Below are 26,830 nucleotides of genomic sequence, written 5' to 3'. Positions count from 1 at the left end.
TGTGGGCATCACCTGGTCTTTTGCAAACTGTGTTCATTCAGGTTCATCTCAGGGCAATGGTTCAATCCAGTGACTCTTCTATTAGTAAAACTCACTGAGCAGAGCTACCTGGGCTAGAAGACATAGTAACTTCTGTATATAGAAGAAAGAAAAATCTTCTCCTTTCTGAAGGGCTATAGGTTTCAAAGCTTCATAAAATGGAGACGGTCAGCCAGAGATTTTATCTCAGTAGTTAATGAAGTCTTGGCTCTGCCTCCCAAAGCAAAAAGATCTTGGCCAGCTCAAGGGGCTGAATGTAGGGCTTCCATTTCACAAAGTAAGGCTAAAAAGAACCATTATAATCTAATTTGATTTCCTGGGTAATACAGGTTTATCCTTACCCTTTGTTCCTCTCTATGCTGATAGGTATTAGCAGATGATTCTGATGAAAGCCGTACAAGGTTAAGTGGCATAGTAGTACATAAAAAAAGCAGTGTTCATTTGCGGCCCCCAGATAAATATCAAAGAAGTGGAGCCAAAGCAATAATGACCCGGATAAATTTAATGAGCCTTTCATACGAGGCCCAAAAGTAGCACTTCTCAAGTAGCAGTGGTCAGTAGGTGGAAGACGCATACATGTACTGTACAGGGAGAGAAATGGTGCCACTTTTTAGTTACAGGATGGAAAATTATGCACATCTATCAGTCCCAAACTATCCCAGGAAGCAGCCGTATCACTGAAATGGAAGATTTGTGGCAAATGTATTTGCAAGGGGAAAAAAACAGGCCAAGTCATCAAGGATGTCAACATTCTGTATTTGCTAGATCCAGGGGTGAAGCACAAGCCAAGAATCCTTAAGAGGACATGTAAGATGCACACATGGATGTCTGCCACTGCCCACAGGTGTCTGGCTGCAAATTATGGATAGTACAGATTATTAAAAAAAATAATTTCAGTAGTCATTAACAATTTCTGTTACTGCCAAGGAAACATAATGCTGCAGGAGACTTTTTCTTCCATCAGGATCACAGGTACAAAAGCCCAAAAGAGGCAAATCTGAGTTGAAACACAGGTTAACGAGGAATCACCAGTCATTGCTGGAAAAAGAAGGAAACATCCTTTTCCGAACCCAGTTGTGGACCATAATGAAACCAAGGCCTTCAGATCCTTTCCGGCTTTGAGGTAGAAGTCTTTGCCCCCTGCTTTCTCCAAATCATTCTGCACATTGAAATTTGCTTTGCTGAATCTTGTATTCTCCTAGAGTAGATTGCAGCTCATTCACTGCAGACAATATAGAGTATTAATGACAGTTTTGGAATAAGAAAAATGGAGATACTGACAAACTTGAAACAAAAGCAGAACAGTGGAAAACAGCTGTGCTTACTGAGTATGCCAGTTCTGGCCACTAGTGGTTTAAATAAAGAGGCTTGTGTGTATATTTGACATTATCCTTCAGCAAAGGGTGTCCGACTGGCATGGGTTTTTTGCACCACTTAGGGCCCCTCTTCCAGATGGGCTTTGCAGATTTGATGGACCAGCGGGTCAGATACCTGTCAAAACAACACAAACCCATTTCAGTTTGAGACTGATCACTGAGAAAAGGTTCCGACTGAAGCAGAAGCAGGCACAATAGCCTTTGCCTTCCCACATGCCTCTTTATAAAAGGAATAATCATGAGCAGAGCTCCCTCAATTCAGAAGGGACCACGGGAAATGAATTTTTGTTTGTTTTGGAGCTTCTAAGCTGCACCTCTGTACTGAACCCACTGGCACCTGTTTGATTTCCAGTCTCCTGAAACAAATCAGGTGTAGTCTCCAGGCTGCTGGCAAGTTGTCCACCTGTGGCTAAACTGGAGTGCCAAATCCCTTCATTGCAACTAAGTCCAAGACTGAATGCATCCAGCCTCTATGGCAGGTGTTATTTCAACAGCTGGCCTCAATAAAGTAAAATAATTACAAAGGCTAAACTCTGTGAGAAATAGTCTCTGAAACAGGATTCATTTTCTTTCAGTGGATAATTGGGTATTTCTTCTGTATGGGATGGGTTTCTGGCCTAGTCTTCTATTTTCATATGTCCAAATTTGCTTTAGTATTCTCTGTACAATACTATTGCAGCTTGCTGGTGCAGGAAGTCAGAACCTACAATGTGAGAAGTACTAGCATGGAATTATCATCACAACTACAAATCCCTGTGAAGAGCAATGTCTGGCAAATATCCTCTGCTTTTTACCATTTGAAGTTTTAGACTTGGCTTTGCAAACAGGCAGGGGATTTCAGATCCAGAATCAGTTACTGGAAATCTTACCCTGTGGCTGGGTGGCCTGGAGTTTTGTTAGGCTTTAAATCTTTTGCTACCAGTAGAGAGGGGAATAGCGGTCCTTAGAGAAAGAGGAGTCCTTTCAGACAATAAAGATTCAAAGTAAAACCCTAGCATAATCTGCACAAACAATGCTCCAACAAATTAGAATTTGGAACAGACTGATAAACTTTGTCCAGCGATGTTTGCATGCCTCTGTTGAGTAATCCCATGGTCTTAATGTAACCTCAATCAGTCATCCTCTCCCCAAACAGCTTTGTTACCTTTTATTTGCATCGTGCAAATTTGAGATATTAAGAACTTTGGACAGAGACCATGTAATGCATTTGTTTGAAGGCATTTGGCACATTCCTGAGAAGCTTGCTATGCCAGGCAGCTACAGAGTATACAACAGCAGTCCATTTTTCTAGCACTTTTCTTTCTCAGCAATCCTGAACAGCATACATTGAAAAATTAATCACATTTTGAGGTTCCTGCCACTGACATGAAGCCACTTCCAAAACGCTTTGCTTTCGCTTTGAAGAGTTTATGATAGTTAAAACACATAGAAGCAACAGCAGGAGGGATTTGGGAGACAGCATAAAGCAAGATCCAGCCACTTGCTCTCCTACGCGTGCATTAAATTAGTCCCTTTTGACCTTTAATGTTATGCTAGCACATTAGTGGAAGCCCTTACATAACAACATCAGGACAGGAAGTAGCAGAGACTCTCCTGTCTCTAATTTCACATGCAAAGGGAGTTCAGAGAGTCCAAATGCAGGTCCCCAGTTCAGAATCTGGCAAAGAACTATGGCAAGGCAGTTCCTTTGGGAGAAGCCGTAGGGGTATTTGACAGATACATGGGGCTAGGTCCTTCTTTTTACATTCCCCTTGCTGCAGGGAGAGGTCTGTAGCGCAAGTTTTGATATCGCAAGACTGCATTTACAGCAAAGGAGGAAAAAAATCCCAGATTGTTTTAATGCATCAGTGTGCCAAGTGCTGTTCTGGTCACGTGTCCGCACGCTTACAGGAAAGTGCTCTCGTGATAATAAATGATCTCACTGGGAGAGAAGTGAATGTGTGAATGTGAGATACACATCAATGCTGTGTGCAGGTTTAGACAGACAGTGGCTTTTTAAGAAATCCCTCTGTTTCTGTGTGGGGGCTGGAAGTGCACACCCCAATTCTGCATAGGAAGGAGGATTTAGTAATGGCCTGATTTTAAAGCTTTTGTTATTTCTCTTTTGAGCAGGTCTAATCCAGCCCTCTGGTCCAGGCTTTTGGCTTCCTTTGGGGACTGCAGGCTGGGGCTTTTCATTGTTAGCTGAAACAGACATTTGGACGCTTTCCCTTCCTGGAGCACATTTGCTTTTAGCGCTTTTAATACTTGCTTTGTCCCAAACTCAAACTTGTCCTATTTTGTTTGCTGCCTTTTTTTTTTTTTTTTTTTTTTTTTTTACCTTGATTCAGCAGTGGCAAAAGCCTGATGCCTGGGAGCAGTCAGTCTACAAAGTTCCTTTTCCTCTTTGACTAATCCCAGTTCCTACTGTTTCACAGATTATTTTGTTTCCCAAGAGTAACGACAATCCACAAAACTCACATGTGAGAGCTTCAAAGCCCAGCACATGGGACTTTTCTACAAGTTCTGCTATCCACGTAAGGTAGTGTACCCTCTTTTCTAGCCAAGTCACCCAACTTTCCATTGTATTCAATCACACAGTTTGTCTTGGGGAGTTTTTACAATAACCTACACACACTGGCAGATGATCTGAATTTTCTCAACCAGCTGAGGATTGTCAGGACAGAGCCTCCACATGGATGCCAAATGCAGTTGGTCCACAGCCTCCTAACCTGTTACCTCAGCGTGCATAACTCTTACTCTGGACAAAGGGGGACAGAACTGCTGATCTCAGGGACTGGCAACTCACCTTGGGGCTCCACTTGCCCCCTTGAGTATGGTAGGATCCTGGTCAACAACCAGAATCCCTAGACTCCAGCTGCACAAATAAGTAGTTTGGATAAAGCTTGATGGGAATCCTGGTGGGATTCCCCTGATGGGAAAAGGCAAGATATAAACAGGATGGAAACAACTGTGGTTAGTCACCTGCAGTCATTCCAGTTGCCTAAAATCCCTCTGCTGTGTGGAAGTCTGTTTCCATGGTTTTTATTCAGCAAGCAGGAGGGCCCCAAAAGCCTTCCCACTCAGAGGCTGCCGCTTAACACCTAGGAGTAGGCACAGGGCTTCCATGTGCTGGGTAAGGGAAATGGCCTACCCATGGGGCAACTGCAGTCCTGCACACAGCCCAAGCAAAGGCCATGTTGGTGCAATTCAAGGCTGAACTTCTGAACCCTCACTGAACTTTTTCAATCCGGCTTTTGTTTGGATTAAGAGCAGAAGGCAGAGGGCTACAGACTGCAGGAAGCACTCGATCAAAGTGCTGGCAAGACTGCTTCCTCCCTGCCACATCCCTTCCCATGACACCTCTTGGCTTTGCTCACCTGCAGCCACTCTGGCTCTTTGCTTTTGAATTCATATGCTATGCACAGCACAGTTTCCATGCAGATGAGAGAAACCACATGCTGCTGGAGTGAAATGATGACAGCAGTGAAACCAGATTCTGCTCCCAGGGCTGAAAGGTGTCCACAGAGCCTGAGAACTTTATAACTCATGAGAAGTTCACACGGAACCTACCTCTTTCCTAACACATAGCAACTGCTTCAGTTCAGGTGATAGAGGAGGGACTGACTTGGATATTATCTGTGCCAAGTTCTGTTCTTCCAGTAAAAAGTTGAAAATAGACTGGCAGCTGAGGACTCAAAATCACGTACTCAATCTACAGCATCTCTTGCTCACAGAGCCCAGACTCAGGGAACCTGTGACATTCCTCAGTCCTTTTGGAAAGGGAACATCTTCAATGTTGTCCTTTAACCAATATTTTGGATCTGCCAAAAGAAAATAAGTGCTATATTCATGTTATGAAAGCGTCTAGATGCTAGCCTGAACTCGGTGACTGTTTTGGACCGAGAGTTAGTCCACGCTATCCATGCGACAACCTCCATGCTGGAAAGAAAACTGCTGAGCTATTCAGGTTTTCATTCCTGAAAGCAAGGATAGAAGTTTGACCCGCAGCTGTGCTTGACAGTTTCCCAAATGGTTCTGGTGTGTGGTGGCCTTATGCACATGGCTTTGGAATATGAGAAGAGTCTGTCACTCTGCATGGTGCTGGTGAAATCCCAGAGAACTTCCTTGGCCTCATGGGCTCACGAAAATATTTTGTTTCTGCTGCACTTAGCTGGAATATGCCAGGCTGGAGCACAAACGGATGCAGAAATAACAGCAGGAAGTTTTGAAAGGGAGAATTCAGGCTGAGGATGAGGGAACAATCCTTGGCTGCAAGGCAAGTTTGCTTGTGGAATCATCCCTTGGAAACACTGAAAGCCCCAGACTGGGCCAAACATGAGAAAATTAACTGTAGGGAGCAATTCTGCATTGACAGGGGTCAACCTCAGTGTTTTTTCATGACCAAGTTCTGCAGACAAATGATATGGAAGAGAAGGGGAGAACAGTAGATGCAAGAGTTAATGGACAACGTGGGTACTCCAATGGCCATATTTCTGCAAAAGTACCCATGACTAGTAAAGCAGCTAAGTGATAACCTTTGTGAGCTATTCCTGTCAAAAACAGATCAGGCAGAGAGCAAGACGGCAAAGAAACTGAAATCCAAGAAATGAGAAATATCATGATAAGTCTCACCTGGACAGTGTCCCAACTGCAGCGGGGAGAAGAGAGAGCTGTGGAGCGCTCCCCAGTTGAATTCTGACCATGAGGTGTTCTCACACATCTCCTACCACCCCCATGACTACAGTTTGTCTCAAACTGGCATTTTCACTTTCCTGTTATACCTTCTTCCACAGTTCCCAATCACCTTCTCTATGTTACATTAGATCCTCAAAGGGTGATCCCATACTATGCTAGACAGCTGGATAACCAAGAACAAGGCGGGATCTGCAGGCCACAACTTCCCAAAGCATTCTGCTTTTCCCTTTGCATTCCAGTAGCAGAAACAGGATCAGGAGATGAGGTGGGTAGGGGAAGGCCAGCTGCCAAGTGACCCAGTGCAAAGCAGGGAAATTTTGTACCATTCTGCAGAGAAATGTGGGGCATGTAACAGGGAATGTCCAAAGCTAATACAATGGAGACACAATAAAACCACTTCAGAAAACAGAGCAGGGATTCTGCTTTTTGGAAAACATCATTGATTAAGCACAAGAAAAGCACCTTCTGGAGGGGCAGAAGAAGCAGAGGGCTTCTGAATGATAAATCCACACTTCATGTCACTACCTCAATGGCAGGGCAGCACCCCTGACCCTTATTAAAACAAGACAGTTTACTGATAGTTCCATACAGGGGCAGGTTACCTTTTAATGTCACCTAGGTGATAGCTAGTGCGTGCCAGACACTTTGTATTTGAAACAGGCTCACTTTAAACAGCGTGACCGTGACATGGGCTAAACATTCTGGCCAAGATAGCCACAAGTGAAGCCAAGGAAAAGCTGAGGAGCAGCTTTTCTGGTGCTCTCAAAAGTATACACTAACACAGCTCCTCAACCCTTCTTTATGTGCTTCCTTAGCACCTTTGCCCGGGTGCAATAGAACTCCTCCTATACAGCTGGCCTGTATGCCATCTCAGAAGCAGAGAGCAGAGACAAAGCAGTTTTTCATCACACTGGTTTCTTCCTCTTTCAGCAGCAGATGAAGCTGCTCTCAAAAATACTGACACAACCTTGGAAGAAGCCTGGCCAAAGGGAGCATCAACCAGAACTCTGCAAGACTGGAGAGAAATGAAAGGGATTGCTCATCCAAACGAAGTAATCTGCCAGACTTCTGCCAGGCAGGGGTTGCTGCTTGGAGTCTACAGAACATCCACAGAGTCTACATGCAGTAAGTGAATGCTCAGGTCTGTATTATGGTAGAGGTGCTGCGCTCTGACACCAACTTCAAGTTACACTCCCCACAATGAATCTCCTTCAATCTCAGGTGGCATGAGTAGAATCAGTCCCTAAGGTTATCTTAGGCTTTCTTTTTAGTCCTGTCAATCTAGCAGCTGATGTTGTAGTCTAACATCAAAAGCTCTACCATCAGCACAACATTCTTCAGCTAAGTGTAAGATTTTCTGTCCCCAGATGGCAGGAATTCTCATAGAAGTATGTGGGGTAACATCTGGAGCAGACAGTGACTTCTCAGAAGTCCCTCCTTTAAAAAAGTGACAGATGTTTCAATTCAGAGTGAAGAGTTAGAAAACAGACTGCTTATAGGGGGGCAATGAGGAATTTCAGGGCAGGAGGGGTGAGTACACAAAAGTACAGATAAGACTGAGAGAAATGCTGTCCTTCAGCAGGGCAAAGCTTATTGTCGCTGTCTTGAGACAGACTATACGCCTCTATGGTGCTTTGTCTATTCTTTTCATCTTGCAACTTCCTATTTTAGAAGAGTATAGCAGGAACTGTCTTCTCTATGCAAAGCTTTCTTCCACGTGCAATGCAAGCTCCTGATGGCAAGAGATTAAGTGCAGATCAGTGAGGGGGAGAGATAGCAGGAACAGAGGACATGTGACTGGGAATGGACTAAATTCTCAGTATGCTGGATACCACTAATCCACCTGTGAGAACTATCCATCTCAGTTTGCAGCCCTGATGCAAGTTTGTCTCCATCTTTGCTGGCTTGTTTTGCATGCTTACTTTCTTTTGATCAAGGAGGACCAGACTGCTGCAGAGCCAAGGAAGAGATGCCTCTTTCACCTTTGCAAGCATTAGTACACAGCAATGGGCAAGCTGCTGTGCCAGGATCCCTGGTTACTTCGTAGATCAGGTTAAAGAACCCTCAAGCAGCTGATGGCAATTCAATAGCTCCAGCATCTACAACATGGGCACTTCAGTCTGCTCCTGAAGTGTGGCTGGTGAGGGTTACTTTGGAGGGGGTGGGGTGCAGAAGAGCATATTTCAACATCACACTCAGAGTAGACCCACGGGTGGAGGATCACTGCAGGCAGAGCTGGAGAGCACAAGAGCTGATTAAACTGATGTTAAGGAATTGTCCTGGTTTGAGGTAAAACAGAACCAATTTTGTTCAGTAACTTTGCTTCTTAGCTAGGCCGCTTCTAACTACTGAAATTAACAGCACATTGTGCAGACAATGTTCACTCTCTCAGAGTGCTAAGACCAAAGTTTATAGCTGATGCCCAGGCATAGTATGCAGAGAGGACCTTGCTTATACTTATTGCTATAACACCCAAGGTCAACCAACTTTGTTATTTTCCCCGTTGCAGGGTTGGGAGCAGAAAAGCATAGTGGCGGTCCCACCTGCAGGGAGGAGTGGACAGGACAGGTGACCCAAAACTAACCAACAGGGTATTCCATCCCATCTGCCTCATGCTCAGTATAAAAGCTGAGGGATCAAAGGGTCATCTCTCTCTTTCTCCAGTGGCCGACATCTGAGGAAGCCTCTGTTTATCTGCCTGTGATCCCAATCCTGAATGCAGATATGGAATCCAGTTCCCATCCATCACTGAGTCCAGCCTGGGACTTCCCCAGTGCCAGCTGGTGTTGTGATTGTCATCTTGGGAGCTTGATATGGTTTTGTATATATTTCATTATTTCTTTTTATTTTATTATTAATATTTAATTAAAGTAGTTTAGTTCCTTCTAAACTCCTAAGTCTCTTTTCCCCTCCTCTGCCTCTCTCTTTGGAGAGGGGTAGAGGGGAGCATCTGTCGGTCCCATCTGTGGTCCCCCAGGTCCCCAGTAGCTGATTTGGCCTAAACCACGACAGGAATGTACATTACCTGTGTTCCTGTCTTGGAAGAGCTTTAACAAGGGGCCCAAGCATATTATGGGGCACCCCAGTTTCTCCCCACTGGCATTCCCAGGGCTACAGCAGCAGTGCAAAAAGTCACTGTTACCTCTCATTTAAGCAGAGACGTGAAGACGGCTAGAGCAGCCAATACAGTGATCTCAAGAAGAGCTGAAGCTCAAGGATTTGGAAAACATATCACTTAACTGGGCAATGTACTGCCTGTTATGACAGGCTCTCTGTACATCCTGTTCATCCATTCATGGACTAACACTTAAAAACCCAGCAGACACAAATGTAGTGAAGGGACAGGCTAAGTTAGATGTGCAGCCCTGACATTACACCAGATGGGATTAGAGGATGACCTGATCATGTTCTTATGTCACTGAACAAGGCAGCTTGTTCCACTCAAAAGTCCCAACCCAATTCTGCCCCTGTCCTCTCTTGCCGGCTCGCTTGCATTTGGCAACACCACTGGTTGAGTACTTCCCAAATTACTACAGACTTGCAGAAAGCTTTAGAAACAAGTACAGAGGCAAAGACAAAGTAAGCTTGGACCAGTGATTTACGTGGGAAATTTGTGATAAGAGGTCTGGCTTCATCCCCAAAATAAGTACTGGTTGAATGCCTTCAGCATGTGGGTACCCTTCAGTCTTCCCTTCAGGCTAGAACAAGGAAGCAATTTATATCTCTTTCCTTATGTGGTGCCAGCTACTGTTCCAGAGAGCAATGTGGGAAGCCGAGGTGGGGGTATGTACAGTCAAAACTCTCACAGAACCTCAACGACCAAGATTTTGCAAAGCTCCAACACACAGAGCCTTCCCCTTCCAGCAGGTTGAGAAGACCAAGGGAGGTGAGGGACCAAGGGAGCACTCCTGAAGTACCCCTGCACTTTATCCTGGCTCTGGACTCACTTCCATCTCTGCAGCAACAGCTCTGCTCTCTTTTTCTAAACTCTGCTTCCACCCTGCTTGCTATGTTCCCTTGCTGGGAGGATAAAAACAAGGGTGGTGTAGGGAGGGACTACCAATGCAATAGGGAGGTCTTGGATACTAATCTCCGATTTAAATCTCCTAATTTTAGAGTTGTAGCACACCTACTTGCACGTAGAACGTATCTGGAGGTATCCATTCTTTGTTCTCACTAAAAGTCTATGGAACAATTTATAAGAGTCGAGGCATGAGATCTGAAGTCCTGGTGTGATTCCAGCAAGATACAGGATTTACCATTTCCTGTCTCAACCTGCTATGCAGGGTTGCTATGTGAATGTTAACTAGATAATGTGCTCCACCCCACAGCTGCTAGATAGACACAACTACTAAAGAATCCCAAAGGAAGAAATTTTCAGGGTTGAAGTACCTGATGGCTACAGGGCTGCATCAAAGGTAGAGTCCTCTAATTTTATCCTCACTGATACCCAGTGCGCAGCCTGCCAGTATCTAAGGGACATTTCCAAGAGCTTGCCACAAATCTCCACTGCAGAGAGTCAGACCTGAAATGCAGGAGTCTCCGGCTGCCCCCAGCCCTGCAGTCTAAGCTCTCCCAGCAACAGCCCCATGGCCTCTGGTAACCCCACGGCTTGCTAATGCGAGGTTCATAAACCGCTCTGACATCCCCATGGAAACAGAGTGTGAGGTCATAAACAGGGGATTAGCACCTCTGAGCGCCCAGCACAGTGCAGGAGACAGCCGCAGGCTTTTCCTTCACCCACCAAAGGCCAGGGGCCACTTGGGCCAGGGAGGGGGAAGAGACCCTGTTGCACAGGAAGGGCAGGCTGAGGGCAAATTGCTGACTGGGGGAAATGGTGATGGGATGGAGGGGAACAGGCTTGTGATGGGCCTTTGCTGGCTGCTCAGCCCTCAATTCGCTGCTGGTACCCCTCCTGGGCACCCTCCTGCTGTTGGGGGCCAGGCACCAAAAGCCTAAGAGAGAGAAGGGACTGCTCAGCCTAGAGAAAAGAAGGTTCAGGGGATCTTACCAATGTTTAAAAATACCTGAAGGGAGGGAATAAAGAAGATGGGCCCAGGTTCTTCCCAGTGGTGCCCAGTGACAGGACAAGAGGCAATGGACACAAATTAAAACACAAGAAGTTCTATCTGAACATAAGAAAACACTATCTTATGATGAAGGTGGTCCTCTGAAACAAGCTGCCCAGAGAAATTGTGTAAGGTCCATCCTTGGAGATATTCAAAACCTGACTGGACAACCTGGGTAACCTGCTTGAGCAGGGGGCTAGGACTAGATGATCTCCAGAGGCCCCTTCCAACCTCAACTACCCTGTGATGCTCCTCCATCTCTGTGGCATTCTCCTGTGACTGCCTTACTGAGTGTTAGTGATGAGGAAGCATGTGCAGCTGAGGAGGGGAGGGCAGACTCTAACACGCATGGCAGTTTTAATCCTGTGTGGATAAATGGTTTGAATGAGATCTGGTTTGTCCTTAAAAGACTGACAAGATAATATCATGACAGACCCTCCTTCTCCAAAATGCTATGAGTACTCTTTATAAGCCCTGTTGCCTGAGGCATGTTTTACCCAGTTATAAGGAACTGCTTTTCCTCTTCCAGTCTATTCCTGAAAAAGAGAGATGTAGAAAGACAAGACTATTCACCTGTTGAGCTTGGGTTTCTTGGAAATATGCCCTTCAGGAAGCGGAGGCCTGTGGTTTGGCAACAAACCTGAAACAGAAAGTCATGAGAGTATTTTGCAGTGCCTCCTTGTCGCTATAGCATCCAGAAGTTACATTACAGCTCGGAAGCCAGGCAACCCAGGTCCCTACTAGGAGAGCACAGCAAAAACTCAAGTACAGTAAAAAGGGTATATTATCTTTGGTCATTGCTGAACTTGCACCCCAGCCAAAGAGAAGCTAAGAGGTTCTGCTGGATATAGAGAGGAAATACACACCAAAGACACAGCCACTTGGTCTCATCAAAAAGGCTTTTTGAGAGGACACAGGGCACTGTTGTCCAACCAGATTTGATCTCCAGGATGAAAATCTGTTAAAATTCTCAGTCCATTTAACTTGGATACAACTCAGGAATCGGGCATAAAGATCAGCAGTGATCTTTGACTGTGTCCCTCTCAGGGTAAAGCAAAAAAAGTCTTCACATGGCAGATGGCAGGTGCATGTTATTTATGGGGTAGGTCAAGCTTATCCTAAATCAAGTAATTTCAAAAGCTGGTATTTAATCATTAGTTACTAGAGACTGAGCCACTTCCCAGATCTTTCTGCAACAGTAGACTCATCTAAAGGGATAAATGTCTGCTGCCACGGCAGGAACCAAGACATATAGAAAGCGGAACAAGTAGTCTCTGGTCCATCATCCTATCACATCACTTGGACCATAATGAGTCTGCTGAGTGACTGGACAATGGCATCTTACTGAGCTGTACTAATTGGGCAGAAGACCCCTCTCAAGGGGTTCTATGGGTAGGACACAGTAAACGGCTACCCATAGGAGGAGGCGAGGTACCTGCACGGTGAGCCATCTGCACACAGACAGCAATCTTCTTGTGCTCCTCCATACAGAGGCCTGTGATCCTTCGTGGCAGCATCCCTCCATCAGATCGGATAAACTGACTCAGCAGCAAGACATCCTGAGAGAGCAAGAAAAGGGCAAAATCATCAGTGCTAGAGCTACTTTAACTGCTGTGATTCTTAGGTGTTGTGTTGACCCTTGTGCTGTGTACAGAACTCAAAACAAAACAATGATTCCTTCCTACGTGTTTTGGCTGCAGCTTGACAACAAGTGGCTTTTGCTTGCTGTCACTGCCTGCCAGCTTAGCTCCATAAGGTCACTCGGATGGTCTGAGTCTTCCCCTGACTTCACTAGTGTAAACACATGATGTCAGCTGCAATCCCTGCTACTTCACTGTCCCTTGCTCCAAGATTCTAGCTAAGATAATGTGTCCTAGGTACTCAGGCACAGTTACACAAGACCTACAGATGCATAGTGTTTACACAACTTGAAACGCCATCACAGCTGCTATCCTAAAGGTCACAGATATGTTAGATCACCTCTGGCCCGCTCCTTGTTCCCTCAGAGCAGGATTGTTCTCTGCTATCTACTCCTTAAACTTTTATCCAGTTTCCCATGGTGGAACTTCCCTCATATCTCTCTGGAGGGGTGGAGAGCAGGGAAATTGTCCAAGATGTCGCACGAAGCAGCTTTTTGTAAGAAAAGAACATGTGCTGATGAGAAAGACCTAATAGGATAAATTGCTGCTTTCAGTCCTTCAACTGTGTGTATATGAGGTGGGGCTGTTACAGCCATACTGGATGGAAGGAGCACTCGGAGCATGCTGAGGGTTTGTCTGTGATTCAAGAATCATTTAGATTACACTGCTGTTGACCTTTCCAATAAAGAGCTCTAGAAATGTAAAGCACTCTTAATAAAAACAAAATTAAAGGGATCTCTAGGATCAGATAGTATCACAGAGCTGGGATGACAAATTTTTAAACACAGCAACAACAGCTGTTGCACGAGTGTCCCATTAACCGTACACAGTACAACAGCCCAGTATTTAGGTATGTGCTCTCCATTTCCACACACAGCACCACTGCAAATGTACCCCTCAGGCCAATATAGGCAGGTCCCCTTGACAAGCTAACATCAGCATAAGCTGGCCCAAAAGACCTCTGGAGACACTGTGCTTGTTTTTTTTCCCCCTCCATCTGTTGATAGACTTGTTGCTGGTTGAGAATTTACTTGTCCACTGCTGTTGTAAACATGTTCATAGTTGAGGTAGCTGGACCATGCGGAGGGTGCCTGCAGGCTGGAAGGGACCTGCCAGCAAGCACCCCGACTGAACAAGATTCAAACCAGGTACGTCAGCACTGTACACCCCCCTGTCTAAGGCAACAGGCGAGAACAAAGAGTACTTGTTGCTCTTCACATTGAGTGACCCTGACTCTGCCTCCTGTTCAGATTTGCATACCTGCTCTGACCCCCCCCATCTCTGCTCTTTTACAAAGAGCTCCCTGGAGCATTCCTAGCTTCATTTACTGCCCTTCCAAATGCAAACAATCACAAGTGGATATAAAATGAATACTCAGAAAATCTAGCTATCTAGGAATTGTACATCCACGCCCACTGCACAACACCAGCTCAGCTCTAAAGGGGGCTGCTGGAATTCAGTATGGCTTTCTGGTAATGACCAACTCTGACAGGTGCTATCATACAAGTGTTGCAGTCAACATTTAGAGGTTTTTTGGGGGTTTGTTTTTTTTTTTTTTTTTGTGGTTTGTTTTTGTCCTTCCCCCTCCCTGCCTTCAATCGCACCCTCACTAATATCATGACACACAATTTCCCTCTTCCCTTCTCTGGCTTCCTTTCTACCTCCACTTGTTCAGACTGATTTTTAGATCCAGCTCCTTTGAAAGCACAGCAGGATAGGCAACTTCTCAATGATAGAAAATGACTTATCAACCACCATACAGAATGATGTTGTATCCAAAGAACAAAAAAAGCACAGTTGAGCAACTAGCAGCAAGCTCCTAAGAGGCCATCTATGGTTAAAACGGAACTGAAGTGTCCTCAGCCCAGCTAACATATGGCCTTGCCAATGAGAACAGTAACCAGGGGACCAGTTGGTGCCAGCTGCGTTGGTGGAAACTGGATGAAGGCCAGCCAAACAGTCCAAGGGCACTGACTTTCGGCCACTCCTGAAATGCACTGGATTAGATTCAGGAAACCAGAGCAAGACTCCATCCCTCTTTTTCCTCTTCTTTAGCCAACCAGTTCTCCAAATCACCAACAGCTCGATTTGCCATTTAGCACAAACATACCATTTCTCTAAGTGAAAAAGGACTGTCCAGCTCCAAGTGCCTAGAAAGAGAAAAACTTTCTAGACTTTTCTACTAGCCTGCTGCGTTACTCTGTGGGGAAGAAGAAAAAGGGAGCTGATGGCAAGTTTGAGGCTGTTCCAGTCTTTGCAACCGTGAAAGCCTAAGTAGGCCACAGGCTCTTGTGAAGGGTGTGTGTGGTCCAAGTGTTTTCTCATATTACCACCACGCCTCATGGAGTCACAGGCTTGTTATCAAGTGTTTCCATGTAAAGGGGGGAGGTGGGGAGCAAAGGGACATAGTCTTTCTTTTTCTCCCTGTGGAAAAAAAATCAGGAAAATCTGTTCTTTGTTATCATCTCTGACCAACAGTGTCACCAACTGACCAACACCCTTGTGTGGCAGTCATTTCTTAACTGAAATCATCTATCTGAGCCGCTGCAGCTCCAAATTACACTCACATCGTCTGGCTTAAAATGCCGCACACACAACAGAAGGTTTGTCCATTTCTGAAGATCCTCACAGTTAACAGGCCAGGTGCCTCTCCCAGATTACTCGCACAGATGCATCTTACCACAGGGAGAAAGCAGACAGGTACAGCCAACTTTATGGGGCAGCTGTGGAGGGAAGCGAACAAGTATGTGGAGCGGTCAAAGAAAAAAATATGTCTGGCAAGTTCTCATGGTGCCGTCATGTTCCATGAAATTCACATTTTGTGCTAGTGGACAGCCAAGCCTGTAACCACAGATTTGCTTTAATCACTGGACAGCTCCCACGAGGCTGGACCCAGATTCCCACCCCTGCAATCTGCAGCATTTGATGAAAACAACTTGGATTGAATTAATCTAGGGCTAATAGGCAAAGTTTGCAGTTTGGTTTCCCCTAATTGCTGCCAAAGCAAGATGACATATTTACTGCCTACTCAGACTAATGATGTTTGAAGTGGATAAGGGGAAAAACGAAAAACAAGTTTAGCCTTCACCTCTAAAAGGGCTGGATAAACTTGCTAAACGAAACACTATGTACAGCACGTTCTTGTGAATGGCACCCAGAATGCAGAGGCATCCCTGCATTTTAATGTCTGCAGACACTTTGAAAAGCAGGATCCTTGACTGGTTACATGCGATTCATTAAAAAACTTCATTTACTGCAAGAAGGGTTCCGCCTGTGTAGCCAAATTACTACTGGGATGTATAAGATAGGTCTGCCAGTCGTTATTTCCGGTTATACAAGAGTCTAATTTTTCCTTTCTCCCTTACTCCTGGGAGCTGTACACCATTCTCCAGGCATTTTGTAACAGGATTGCAAGTTTCAATCCAGTTGCATCCTGACAATGACCAAACTAATTTTTTTTTATCTTCAAGGGATATGAAAAAAATCCACTGAGGCCTCAGTTTCAACGGACAGACATGCAGACCACAAACTATGGGAATTTATACCTTAGGCTCTGTTATCCTGAGCCTGAGGAGAGGCTAAGAACTGAACTGGGAAAGACAACTGCAGCCCTCCACACCACAACTGAGGCAGGTTGGAATCATGACCTGCTAATGCTCACAATGCCTGTTCAGTTGATTAATAACTTTGGAGACATTGGTCCCCCGGTTCTTTGACAGCCAAAGTAACTCATTATGCCACTACTTTAGACTGTGCTAGTTGCACATGACAAAAGGAAAGTCCTATGAGGTCATATTACTCAGCTCCCTCAGGGGCTAATTCAACACTTCCCTTTTCATAGTGCCTCATTCAGTCCGATTACAAGCATCCCAAGCAAAAAAGCTCACACTTTCCCTTCTGTGCAACTGACTGATCTCAGTTTATCAATCTCAAAGAAACCACTGTGATCCATCTATTCTGATCTCTTACCAAGCGCAGATCATAGGTTATGCTGTATGAACTAGGCTATATCTTTAACAAAAATAGCTGTTCTCAATTTACAGACTTTTAGGACAATTAACCACCAGTGAGTAAATTGTGCCACTGTTTAATTACTCACACAGTTAAATGCCTGCACTTTATTATTTAAGTATTTAAAGATTTTGCTACTCATCACTGCTGCAGCAAAGAAAAATAGCAGAGCGCGCTTTTGTGCGGAAAAGGGGGATTTTATCCACCTTAACATTTAAAAGCCTGAAAATCCATGACTGGTACAAAGCATTCAAACATGTAAGGGACTTATTCAAGCAGAAGAGGTTGTCTACTCCAGAACTGAAATTTCTCCTAGTTCTTATCAGCCCCACAGAGAAATACTTCTAAATACCAAGGTAAGAAGCTTCTACAATTCTGAAATACCAGTTCACACTGCCCTCTTCAGCTTTTTGTCCAGGTTCTCCACTATAGCAGGAGTACTGGATATATATACACCAGACACATATACATTCAAAAACTACACAATAGCCAGGACAGACATGTTCCTAGTTTGTCTCTTGGGACCCCAATTTCTTAGGAACGATCTCAACAGTGATTCTCAAGACTCTGGCTGCAGGATCTCTCCTCACATTTGGTTTTCTCTTGCCTCCATACTGAACAGTAGAAATAAGGGTCTAAGAATCAAACTGAACAGAAGTGTGGAAGAAAACTCATGATCTTAGTTCACTCTACAAACACACCTAAGAATCCCGCTTTACATTGTCTGTTGGGCCCAACAGCCTACTTCTAATCCTGGAACTCAGGCTCTACCGCATCACATTGTCTAAAACTGCTTCTTTGGTTCTTGATAGCACTTTTATCTCTCCATGCAACAGAGTGTTCTAACACAGACAACAGTATAAAGTGAGTCTACATATTAATTTCCAAGATTTAATCCACTCCCATGGCTCATTTCATCCCTGAGCATTAGTTTATAGTTTCTCTGGAGCTGTTAATGCATGACTCATGGAATGCTTTTTGGAAATCTGTAGAACTACCCAGTTTAATGATGATGTTGACTCCTCGCATTTACAAATCACATAAAACTCTATTTACCTTAAGAAAGTATTTTCCAGTGTAAGTGATTGGTCTGTTCTGATCACAACACAATTCAGCAAACATGAAGACGAAGAAAATAGTTGCAAGAAATCACTGCATTCAAACATGGGCAACACAAACCAAAACAAACAAGATCTGTTTTTATAGTACTTTTCATACCTTAATGATATTTGAAATTTCTCCTAATTTATTATCATCTGCAAATTCATTGTATTTTTAACTTCCCCAGATTGTTGAGAAACCAGACCAGAGAAAATTAAATACTTCCCTCCCCCAACTTATTTCACTGTTTAATACTGCATCCAGCCAGAGTCAGAATCACTGGCACCACTCAGATCCTAGACAATTTAATTTCTGCAACACAGGCTTTGAAAGATAATAAACTGGTATTTCATTTACATCTCACATCTGCCGTTTCACCTGCCTCAAGTAACTGCAAGTATTTTGTATGGCACTGTTTCTCTACTCATGTTCTTCATAATTTGTGACTCATGATTAGTCCTATCCAACAGGTTATTTGTTTTTACTCCTAGTTGACAGCATTTTACTTGGTATTTGAAACATTTGATTTACCGAGTTGGTAATCATCAGCATCATTCTCTTTCCTCTCTCAGCTACTTAGTATTTTGCTTGCTCTTCTCAAACCATTTGGTGATTTCTTAGGATTTTTTTCCACACTTTAAAAAAAAATCCTGCAAGTGAAGTAATATATTTGCTGGCTAATTCCCTTAAGATCTTGTGACTACATGCAATCCAGGCCTGCTGGCCTGCACCTAATTCAATGCTTAAGTTACTTCTGTACCTGTTTTTTCCTGTTGTTTTACATTTGCAAGATTGCTATTACTACCTAGATATTATAACATAATTTTTCTTTTGTGTGTGCGCTAGGACTGCATGCAAGCAGCTCAGTCATTCTGCAGCCAACGTGGCTTTCAATGCCCTTCTCTCATTAATGGACTTTCTTTCTCACAAAGATTTCTTTTCCTCCAGATGCATTTGTATCTCCCTTGCCCTAATCCCATTGACATTAACTGATTCTGAGTTTTCTCTTGCTTTATCTTAGTAACAGCATGTTCTTGTCTGTTTTTCTTCTTTTCTAATTCCAGTACTGGGTTTTTAGCTTGCAAGGCAGGCACTCCATCCTTTTGTAAAATTATGTTTGAAGGACCTCTTGCAAAATTACACTCTGCATCTCACACTTCTTATTCTAAAGTGTTCTTGACTGTTGTGCTTTTGTTTCAAAGCATTACAGGATTTCCCTCCCATCTTCTACATTTTGTGCTAGTAATCATTTCGTTAGTTAATAAACTTATTAGAATTTCATGAAAAAAGCTTGAATCACGGAATCGTGGAATTTTCAGAGTTGGAAGGGACCTCTAGAGATCATCTAGTCCAACTCTCCTGCTAAAGCAGGATTGCCCAGAGCACATTACTCAGGACTGCATCCAGACGGGTCTTGAAAATCTCCAGAGAAGGGGACTCCACAACCTCCCTGGGCAGCCTGTGCCAGTGCTCTGTCACCCTCACCGTAAAGAAGTTTTTCTGTGTATTTGAACAGAATTTCCTGTGTTCTAACTTGTGCCCATTACCCCTCGTCCTGTCACTGGGAACCATTGAAAAGAGCCTGGCTCCATCCTCCTTCAACCCACCCTTTAGATACTTGTATGCATTAATAAGGTCTCCCCTCAGCCTTCTCTTCTCCAGGCTAAAGAGTCCCAGCTCTCTCAGCCTTTCCTCATAAGGCAGATGCTCCAAGCCCCTAATCATCTTAGTTGCCCTTCGCTGGACTCGCTCCAGCAGTTCCCTGTCCCTCTTGAACTGGGGAGCCCCAAACTGGACATAGTATTCCAGTTGTGGCCTCACCAGTGCAGAGTAGAGGGGGAGAATGACGTCCCTCGACCTACTGGCCACACTCTTCCCTATGCAGCCCAGGATTCCATTGGCCTTTTTGGCAACAAGAGCACACTGCTGGGCCATGGATAATTTACTGTCTACCACGACCCCCAGATCCTTCTCCAGATCCTTCTCCTCAGAGCTACAAATCTGAATCAAACCTAGAATCAAACCTGTTTTTTCTGTTGCAAGGGATGTAAACACATATGCTCTCCTTCATACCCATCAAGAGTTTTAGAAGTTTTATATAAAACAGTTACTACCTTAGTGGACAATGACCCAATGAGTTAGAACACGCCTGAATCAGTTGACTAAATGTTGCATTCCAGTTTGATTCTCCTGGAAGTGCAATGCTGAAAGGCAGCTGAGCAGAAAGGAGATGCATGGCCTTCTCAGGTCAGATGGCCACATGCATAATTTCAAACCTCCTATTAGATATGAGCTCATCCTTCTTTTTCCCAGGAACACCATCAGCTAAGGCAAACAATTGCTATGCAGGAAGCTCTTGGTACACCCAAGAGAGGCAGAGACGGAGTTAACTATCTTTACTACACCCAGCAAAAGACAAGAGGGTCAGGTTGTGCAGTATATAGATCTGAGAGCAGTATTTATCTGGCTGTGAGGATGGGGGAACTCTACTTACCACATAATCATACTTATGCTTCAGGTTCCAGCGACAGATGGGACACTGGCCAGAGGGGTTTGGTGGAGTTGGTGTTTCAGCATCCTCTATAATTCTCCCTTCAATCTAGGAAACAATTGAAAGAATATAATGATCAGGCATAGTCAGATACCTGCATCTGTGACTTGAGCAATACTTTTCATCAAGTCCATGTTGACCAGTATTGCGCAGATGTAAGGGGAACAGGATCTGCATTATTCAACTGGCTTATACACAGATATATCAAGCACTTTGGATATACATAGACTATGGGAAAAAGAACAAATCCAAGGGGTATAGAGAACCATTTGGTAAATTCTTGTATATGTTTTAATAAATGTAAACTAGTTCACAGTCAGTGTGAAGTTCTCATAGTTGCCTGAATTCTATTTACTGCAGCAATCCTTTGGATCACTATGCCTTAAAATTGTAGTGGCCCTTTACTGAAAAGCTTTAAAACACATTTTTTTCTGGGAACAAGAGACTGTCACAGAATAGCAAATGCATGCTGTGGACCAAAACATGCAGGGCTTACTACATTATAAATCACCACCCGGAAAATTCTGAGCAAAAGTTAAGAAAGGACTGTTAGGAGATGTCTATGGGTTTGTGGTTTTCTTTCTTTCTTTTTTTTTTTTAAAATACCAATAATTTATATTTTATCCAGTTTAATTCCCTGAACAATTCCTTTAGGAGATCATTTTATAATCTTTTCTATATCACTAAAGTGGTGACATCTAACACTCAAGTTTTCTCACAAGTAACATGCAAAGAGATGTAGAAGGTGTGTGTGGGAAGAACTTGCCTAAATGTAGATATGTTAGGAATATGAAGTCTATCTACACGTGTGCTTGTCTTTTTTTGAGAACTTATGAATAGAAGCAAAAGCTATCTCAAATTGCAGCTGAATGGACGGAAAAGACAGTAAAACTAAGCCTTTTTTTCCTCCAAAGTATTTTGGAAGTTTGCTCTGGTCAACTTAAGATTGAAAGATTTTGAACACCAACTGATAGCCTCAAATAGCACAAACACCAGAGAGTTTAAAAAGAAACTCTGGGTGGAATGCAATGTTATTTTTAAGAAAAAAGCTGACTGGTTTAGACTGAACCATCAGGTTCTGTGCCTGAAAACCTGGGAAGAGATAAGCATGATATTTTCTGTAAGTGTGCATGGGACACTGGCCTCCAGCTGAACAGTCAGAACTATTTTATACCATGGATTTGTGTCTTTCTTGCCTACTGATGGCAAAATGGAAACAGGTAACTTATTTGTAGTTCAAGCATCTTGGTACCTCAAAAAGAGGTCAATTTTTAAGTAAGATTCCTCCCCCCACAAATAGAACAACCGGTTTTACAAAACCAAAAAAGTAACAATGAATACAAAATATAGGCTAGTATCTAATTTTATGTTCATTGGTAAAGTTATTTTCTGGGAAGATGGCATATCTGGTCTTGATTCTTGCCAGTCTGGCTTCACACTGTACTTTGAATGTAATTCCATCTTGGAAATGAATAAAGATTCAGAATGCTATGTCAGTATAAATTTTTCTTGAGATAAATTTCAGTGTACAGTTTTTGGCAATTACTCCCCAACTACTGAGGATCTTCATAGTGTTAACCCACTCAGTTATTATTGTTCTGTTGGAGAACTAAGAGGCAATACAGGGGCTCTACATTTCCAGTATGCTGATGAAATCCAGATTTCTCTGGGATTTATTCATCTGGTTCATGTCAAATGCTTCCTTCAATACTGAGAAAAGGAAGGACATGTAAAAAGATGACCATAGAAAGATGGATTCAGAAAAGACTGATGTAGAGTTGGTAGGATAAATGGAGTGACCATATGCCGAGAAATGTATGACCACTTCAGTTGGTCGATTTACACCATTTGTTACAAGATTTTCCTCATCTAGGGGCACTGACAGATCCTAGGTTGATGCTAGGATATTATACAGTAGAAATACCCAAGTGTCCCTTATGCTTCTACAATAGGCCAGGAAGAATTATTTTTTCTAAAGGGCTCTGCTACTGCAATGCATACCTTTTTTACTTCAAGCCTCAGTTAATGTATTGGTACTTTGCAATTATAATTTACATCCCCTTGGAAACTGAGTGCAAAGTACAGCAATCCACTATGTGTGTCCTGCTGGTGGGCACGCTCCCCCCTTGTTTTGTCAAGACATGCTTGCAAGCTCTTCCCTTCAGGTCTCTGGACAAAGATTAGAAGCCTGGTACTTGAAGAGAAGAAAAAGAGACTTTCCATCACACCTACTGTCACAGCTTAAACTTATTTTTGTTGACAGTCTTAACAGATCTTGCTAACTGCAATATTCTATTTGATATTACATATCTAAAGTATAAGTAACCTGCTCCATTCAGCTTTCAAACATGACAATGTTGACTAATACAAATACAACAAGAAGGAAACTCAGACTTTCAAAGGCATGAACAACCAGGTTTTGTCTGTTTCATTAGCAAGCAAAAAAGTCTGTCCCCTCCTTATTATTTATGTATATAGAGATTAGCATTTAGTGCACTGGATTATAGTTATCCTCAAATAATTCCCACTTCACTCTCCCCATCGTATTTACACATTTCAAAATATCTGTTCTACCCGTTTCCAGCCGAGGCATAGATTGCTACTGGCATATGTAAAGTGTGTGGAACAGTGCAATCTCTTCCCTCTGCCCCCAGTAATTTCAGTGCTGCTTCTAAAAAAATGACAATTCTCTTAATAAAGTACAATAGATTAGATGGTGTTAATTAAATAAAATTCTAATGCTAATGCTTTGGTCTTTTCCTTCCTCTCTTAAGCCATAGCTGAGAAAATGCTCTTCTTTATCAGTTAGTTCAGAACTTCTGTTTTATTTTCAGAAGCAGTTTTCCTTTAGTATTTAAGGTCTTCCTTTGATGATACCCCTTTCACTGAAAATATTTTTCTCACCAAATACGTTACAAGATGCAAGCTTTGTACCACCTGCAGTCCCTATGTCACACAGTGATTAACAAAACACAACATAGATCAAAGGCAAGTGACATGTGTTGCACACAGCCAGCGCAGAACCATCTTGCGATGCCACGTCATGTTGCTGGCCCAGGGTGAAGTGCCAAAGACACCAGGCAAACCTCCTTCAGGCCTGCCCACACTAGAGACGATGCCAAGTGTCACTATTTTAAGAAACAAACCCATCCGAAGAACTGCCTCTTGCATTTTGGGTCCTGAACGCTTCTGGTCGGGGCTTCCAACTTTATACCAGGGGTACAGTGAATGGTTTGGCGCTCATGGGTGGCTCTGACTGGAGCATCATCACCAGCAACAGTGTGACGATCCCAACCTTTGGCTGCCAAACCCTCCATCCAGCATACCCACACTCACAACACACTCCTGCCTTGGTTTTGCCTTCGCACCCTGGGATCAGGCGCAAAAGCCATCCTTTTGATCCCCCCCCCCCCCCAATTTGGGCGGGGAGGGGACGACAAAAACAGACAGGGACACACACTCACAACGGGCGGCGGCAAGAGGAAGAAGCGACGGAAGGGCAGCTACAGAGGAAAAGGGGTGCAGGGACTTACTGTGGTCGTGTTGCCTTCAGTCACCTCCACAACTGCAACAACAACAACAAAAAAAAAAATAAGAAAGATGCGAGGGAAAACCGAGGCTCGTTCAGCCTAAAAGGAAGAGTATTTTTGTGGGGAGAGGGTGAAATACAGCGAACGCAACCGTCTCTCCCCACCGCGGTGAGGCAACGGGGCGCGGGGCCCCCCGGGCTACCCCGCGCCCAGGGCCACCGCCGGACTTACCCTCTCGGAGGGCTCGGGTCGGCGGCGAAGCCCATGCGTTTCCGAAAAACCCGGTGAACAACCGCCTCAACCCCCCGCGCAGCAGGCTGGGCGCCGCCATCTTGCCGTCGCCGTCGCTGCCGTCACTCCCGCTTCCGCCGGCGGGAAGGCGGGCTCTGCCGCCGCCATTTTGATGCATGCTTCTCCCCCGCCCCTGTCACCTGAGGGGAAGGAGGAGGCAGGGGGTTGTTATTCCCCACCCCATCCTGGGGTGGTTTTCCTTGTTTTTTCGTTTGTTTTAAGGTTTGGTGGTGTGTTTTTTTTTTTTTTTTTTTTTTTTTTTTGTTTGTTTGTTTGTTTCTTGGGGTTTTTTGAGCTTGTGTCAGCTTGGGATGGATTTGAATCTAGAGGTAGTGCTGGCTTCATGTTATGGAGGCCTGAGCTACACTCCTGCCACAGCTCCTGAGTTTCTCCTGGCTCTCCAGTGAGAGAGCAAGCAGCAGTTTAGCTTAAACGATGTGGTGGAGAGGTTCCACTGTTTGTATGGGCTCCAGGGTGACTCCTGCATCGGGGTGTTTCAGGCCAGCTGTGGGGTGCAGGGAAGGGGCTTGTTTCAAATCTGCCTGTTTTGTGTGTGTGTCTGCCAGGGATGCTGAGGTCAGTGGATGTTCCTGCACTGGCTTGGGTAATTCGGCAGGTGAAGATTTGAAGCAGTGTGTTGCCAGGCTGTAATCTTACTCTTGTAACCAGTCAGTCCAATTTACATGCCTTCTGTTTTTGTTTTAATATCACTTGCCTTTGGCAGGTCTCAAGTAGCTCGTAGGCTGCTGAGAGATCACTTCTCCTATTGTCTTTCTTAGCACATCTCATCTCCTAGCTTCTTCCGCCTGTTTTTGGTGGAAGGTAGCCTAGAGGTGCCAGTTGAAGGGGGTGCATCAGATAGCTGGGACTTTAGATAGCAAAAAAACATTCACTTTAGATGGTAATGCTGTATCTTTGTGAAGAGTATACTTGAGTTGAACTATATCTGATAGCAATGGTCATTCATGGGATTTCCCCAACTGCTTCTTTGCTTTGTCATCTTAAGTCTTTAAAGAATTCAGGAAGCAAAACTAACGGGGTGAGATAAAATCCCTTAGGAGTCACATGCATTGATGGACATTCATGCCGTTCTATTCTGTCAGGGTTAACAGTGTTCATGCAAGATGGTCTGTATTTTTTTTTTTTTTGAGTTTCTAGCTAAAATGTGGTATAAAATATAAATTGTGACATAAATGTAAAATACAATGTAAAATAAAATGTGATCTTCCTGTCTCAGGATGTCTTCCACCTTCCACCTCCTTCCTTGTGTTTGTTACGCTTGCTTCTTGTTACAGTACGGTTTGAAAACATTTGCCCCTCTGGGACAGTGGGACTAGGCTTTTTACTTGTTCGTGTAGTCCTGGATAAAACTGGACAGGTTCTTCAGGTGGTATCATCATCCCATTAGCCTGTAGAATGGGCAACCAGACCAGAAAATGAATGCAAATCTGTTTCCATGACAGATCTAAACACTCAACTCTGGGACTTTCCGAAGAAGTGGGAATGAAGGCAGGGCTTCTGGCCAGACTCTTGCGCTCTATGCCAAGCAATGAAAACAGGGCCATCCCAGTTATTCAGAGAATAAATTGAGTAAGAATGCTTGCCGGAAGAGACCTTTTCCTTTCTCGCCGCCTTATGCTATATAATGATTTCTAGAAGCAGGGTGATCTTTAGCTTGTCCAAAAGCTTAAACATAAGAGCCAAACAAAATATTTACTGCCATCCAGTCGAGGGATAACTTCCTTATGAGGAGAAGGAACATTGCTAGGCACAGTGGTGTAGTGATGTCACATTTGTATGAGTTGTTTCTTCTTTTTTTTCTTTATATAGAGAGTTTTATCTTAGTGGAAGGAGTTTGGCTGCAACAACCTGACAGCAGAGTTTATTCAAGGGCTTAAATTAAATGCAATTTCTTCTGCTGGCTTCCTTGCCTCTTGTGATGGGGAAAACTGAAGGGGTGACTCTCTTCATGGGATAGAAACCAACAGTTGGTAAGAACAGTGCTGGCTGACTGCGGTAAAGATATGTAGACAGGGTTAGGGGCTGTTCAAGAGCTTCTTTGTGTCATAGGACTTTTGATGAAGATACTTAAGCAGCACTATGGCTTTTGGTTGGACAGAAAGAGGCCAGCAACATGGTGATAGCTCAGACACGGCGAGTACTCCACCTGGTTGCCTCACCTACAAACAGATGCTGTCTCTAAAAGAATTTAAGTGACACATAATCTAACGCAAAGGAGGAAAATAGTTGCTTTCTTAAAAAACCTGCAGTCTCCAAGTTGAGCGAATTGTCTCTTCTCCCAAGATGTTTTCTTTGTCTTCTGAGTATTTTCTACAACTGTTAGCAATGCAGACCATCAAGTCCCAAGGAGACAAATAAAGCATACGCCAATTTGAGTTGAAGCCCATCATCTCTTTCCAAGTTTGGAAATTAAACATATTTCTGATTTCTTGCAGATAATTTTTGGATGTGTTTATTTCATCAAGCACTTGTATTGCGGGGAAAAGAAAAATAGCCCCGAAGACTATGTTGGTGTACAAGAAAA

General features: G+C 43.9%; 1 protein-coding gene across 2 annotated transcripts; it reads right to left on the bottom strand.

The window, feature by feature from the left end:
* Positions 1–920: 920 nt before the first annotated feature.
* Positions 921–24,373, bottom strand: MRPS18A (mitochondrial ribosomal protein S18A). Of its 2 annotated transcripts, XM_082481299.1 has the most exons (7): positions 24,226–24,373; positions 23,998–24,029; positions 20,408–20,512; positions 12,597–12,720; positions 11,735–11,801; positions 1,365–1,530; positions 921–1,261 (listed from the first exon to the last, which is right to left on the bottom strand). In XM_082481299.1, the coding sequence occupies exons 1-6, from the start codon at positions 24,323–24,325 to the stop codon at positions 1,386–1,388; spliced, it is 573 nt and encodes a 190-aa protein (XP_082337425.1). In that variant the 5' UTR covers positions 24,326–24,373; the 3' UTR covers positions 921–1,261; positions 1,365–1,385. The 2 variants fall into 2 exon arrangements, with proteins under 2 accessions (XP_082337425.1, XP_082337424.1); XM_082481298.1 differs by having other exon boundaries at positions 921–1,530.
* Positions 24,374–26,830: the final 2,457 nt, after the last annotated feature.

The sequence above is a fragment of the Vanellus vanellus genome, assembly GCF_965231255.1.
Source record: "Vanellus vanellus genome assembly, chromosome: 3".
In the NCBI taxonomy this organism is placed as follows: Eukaryota; Metazoa; Chordata; class Aves; order Charadriiformes; family Charadriidae; genus Vanellus; species Vanellus vanellus.
Note: the sequence above shows the minus strand (reverse complement) of the source record. Positions and strands in the feature narration are given on the sequence as shown.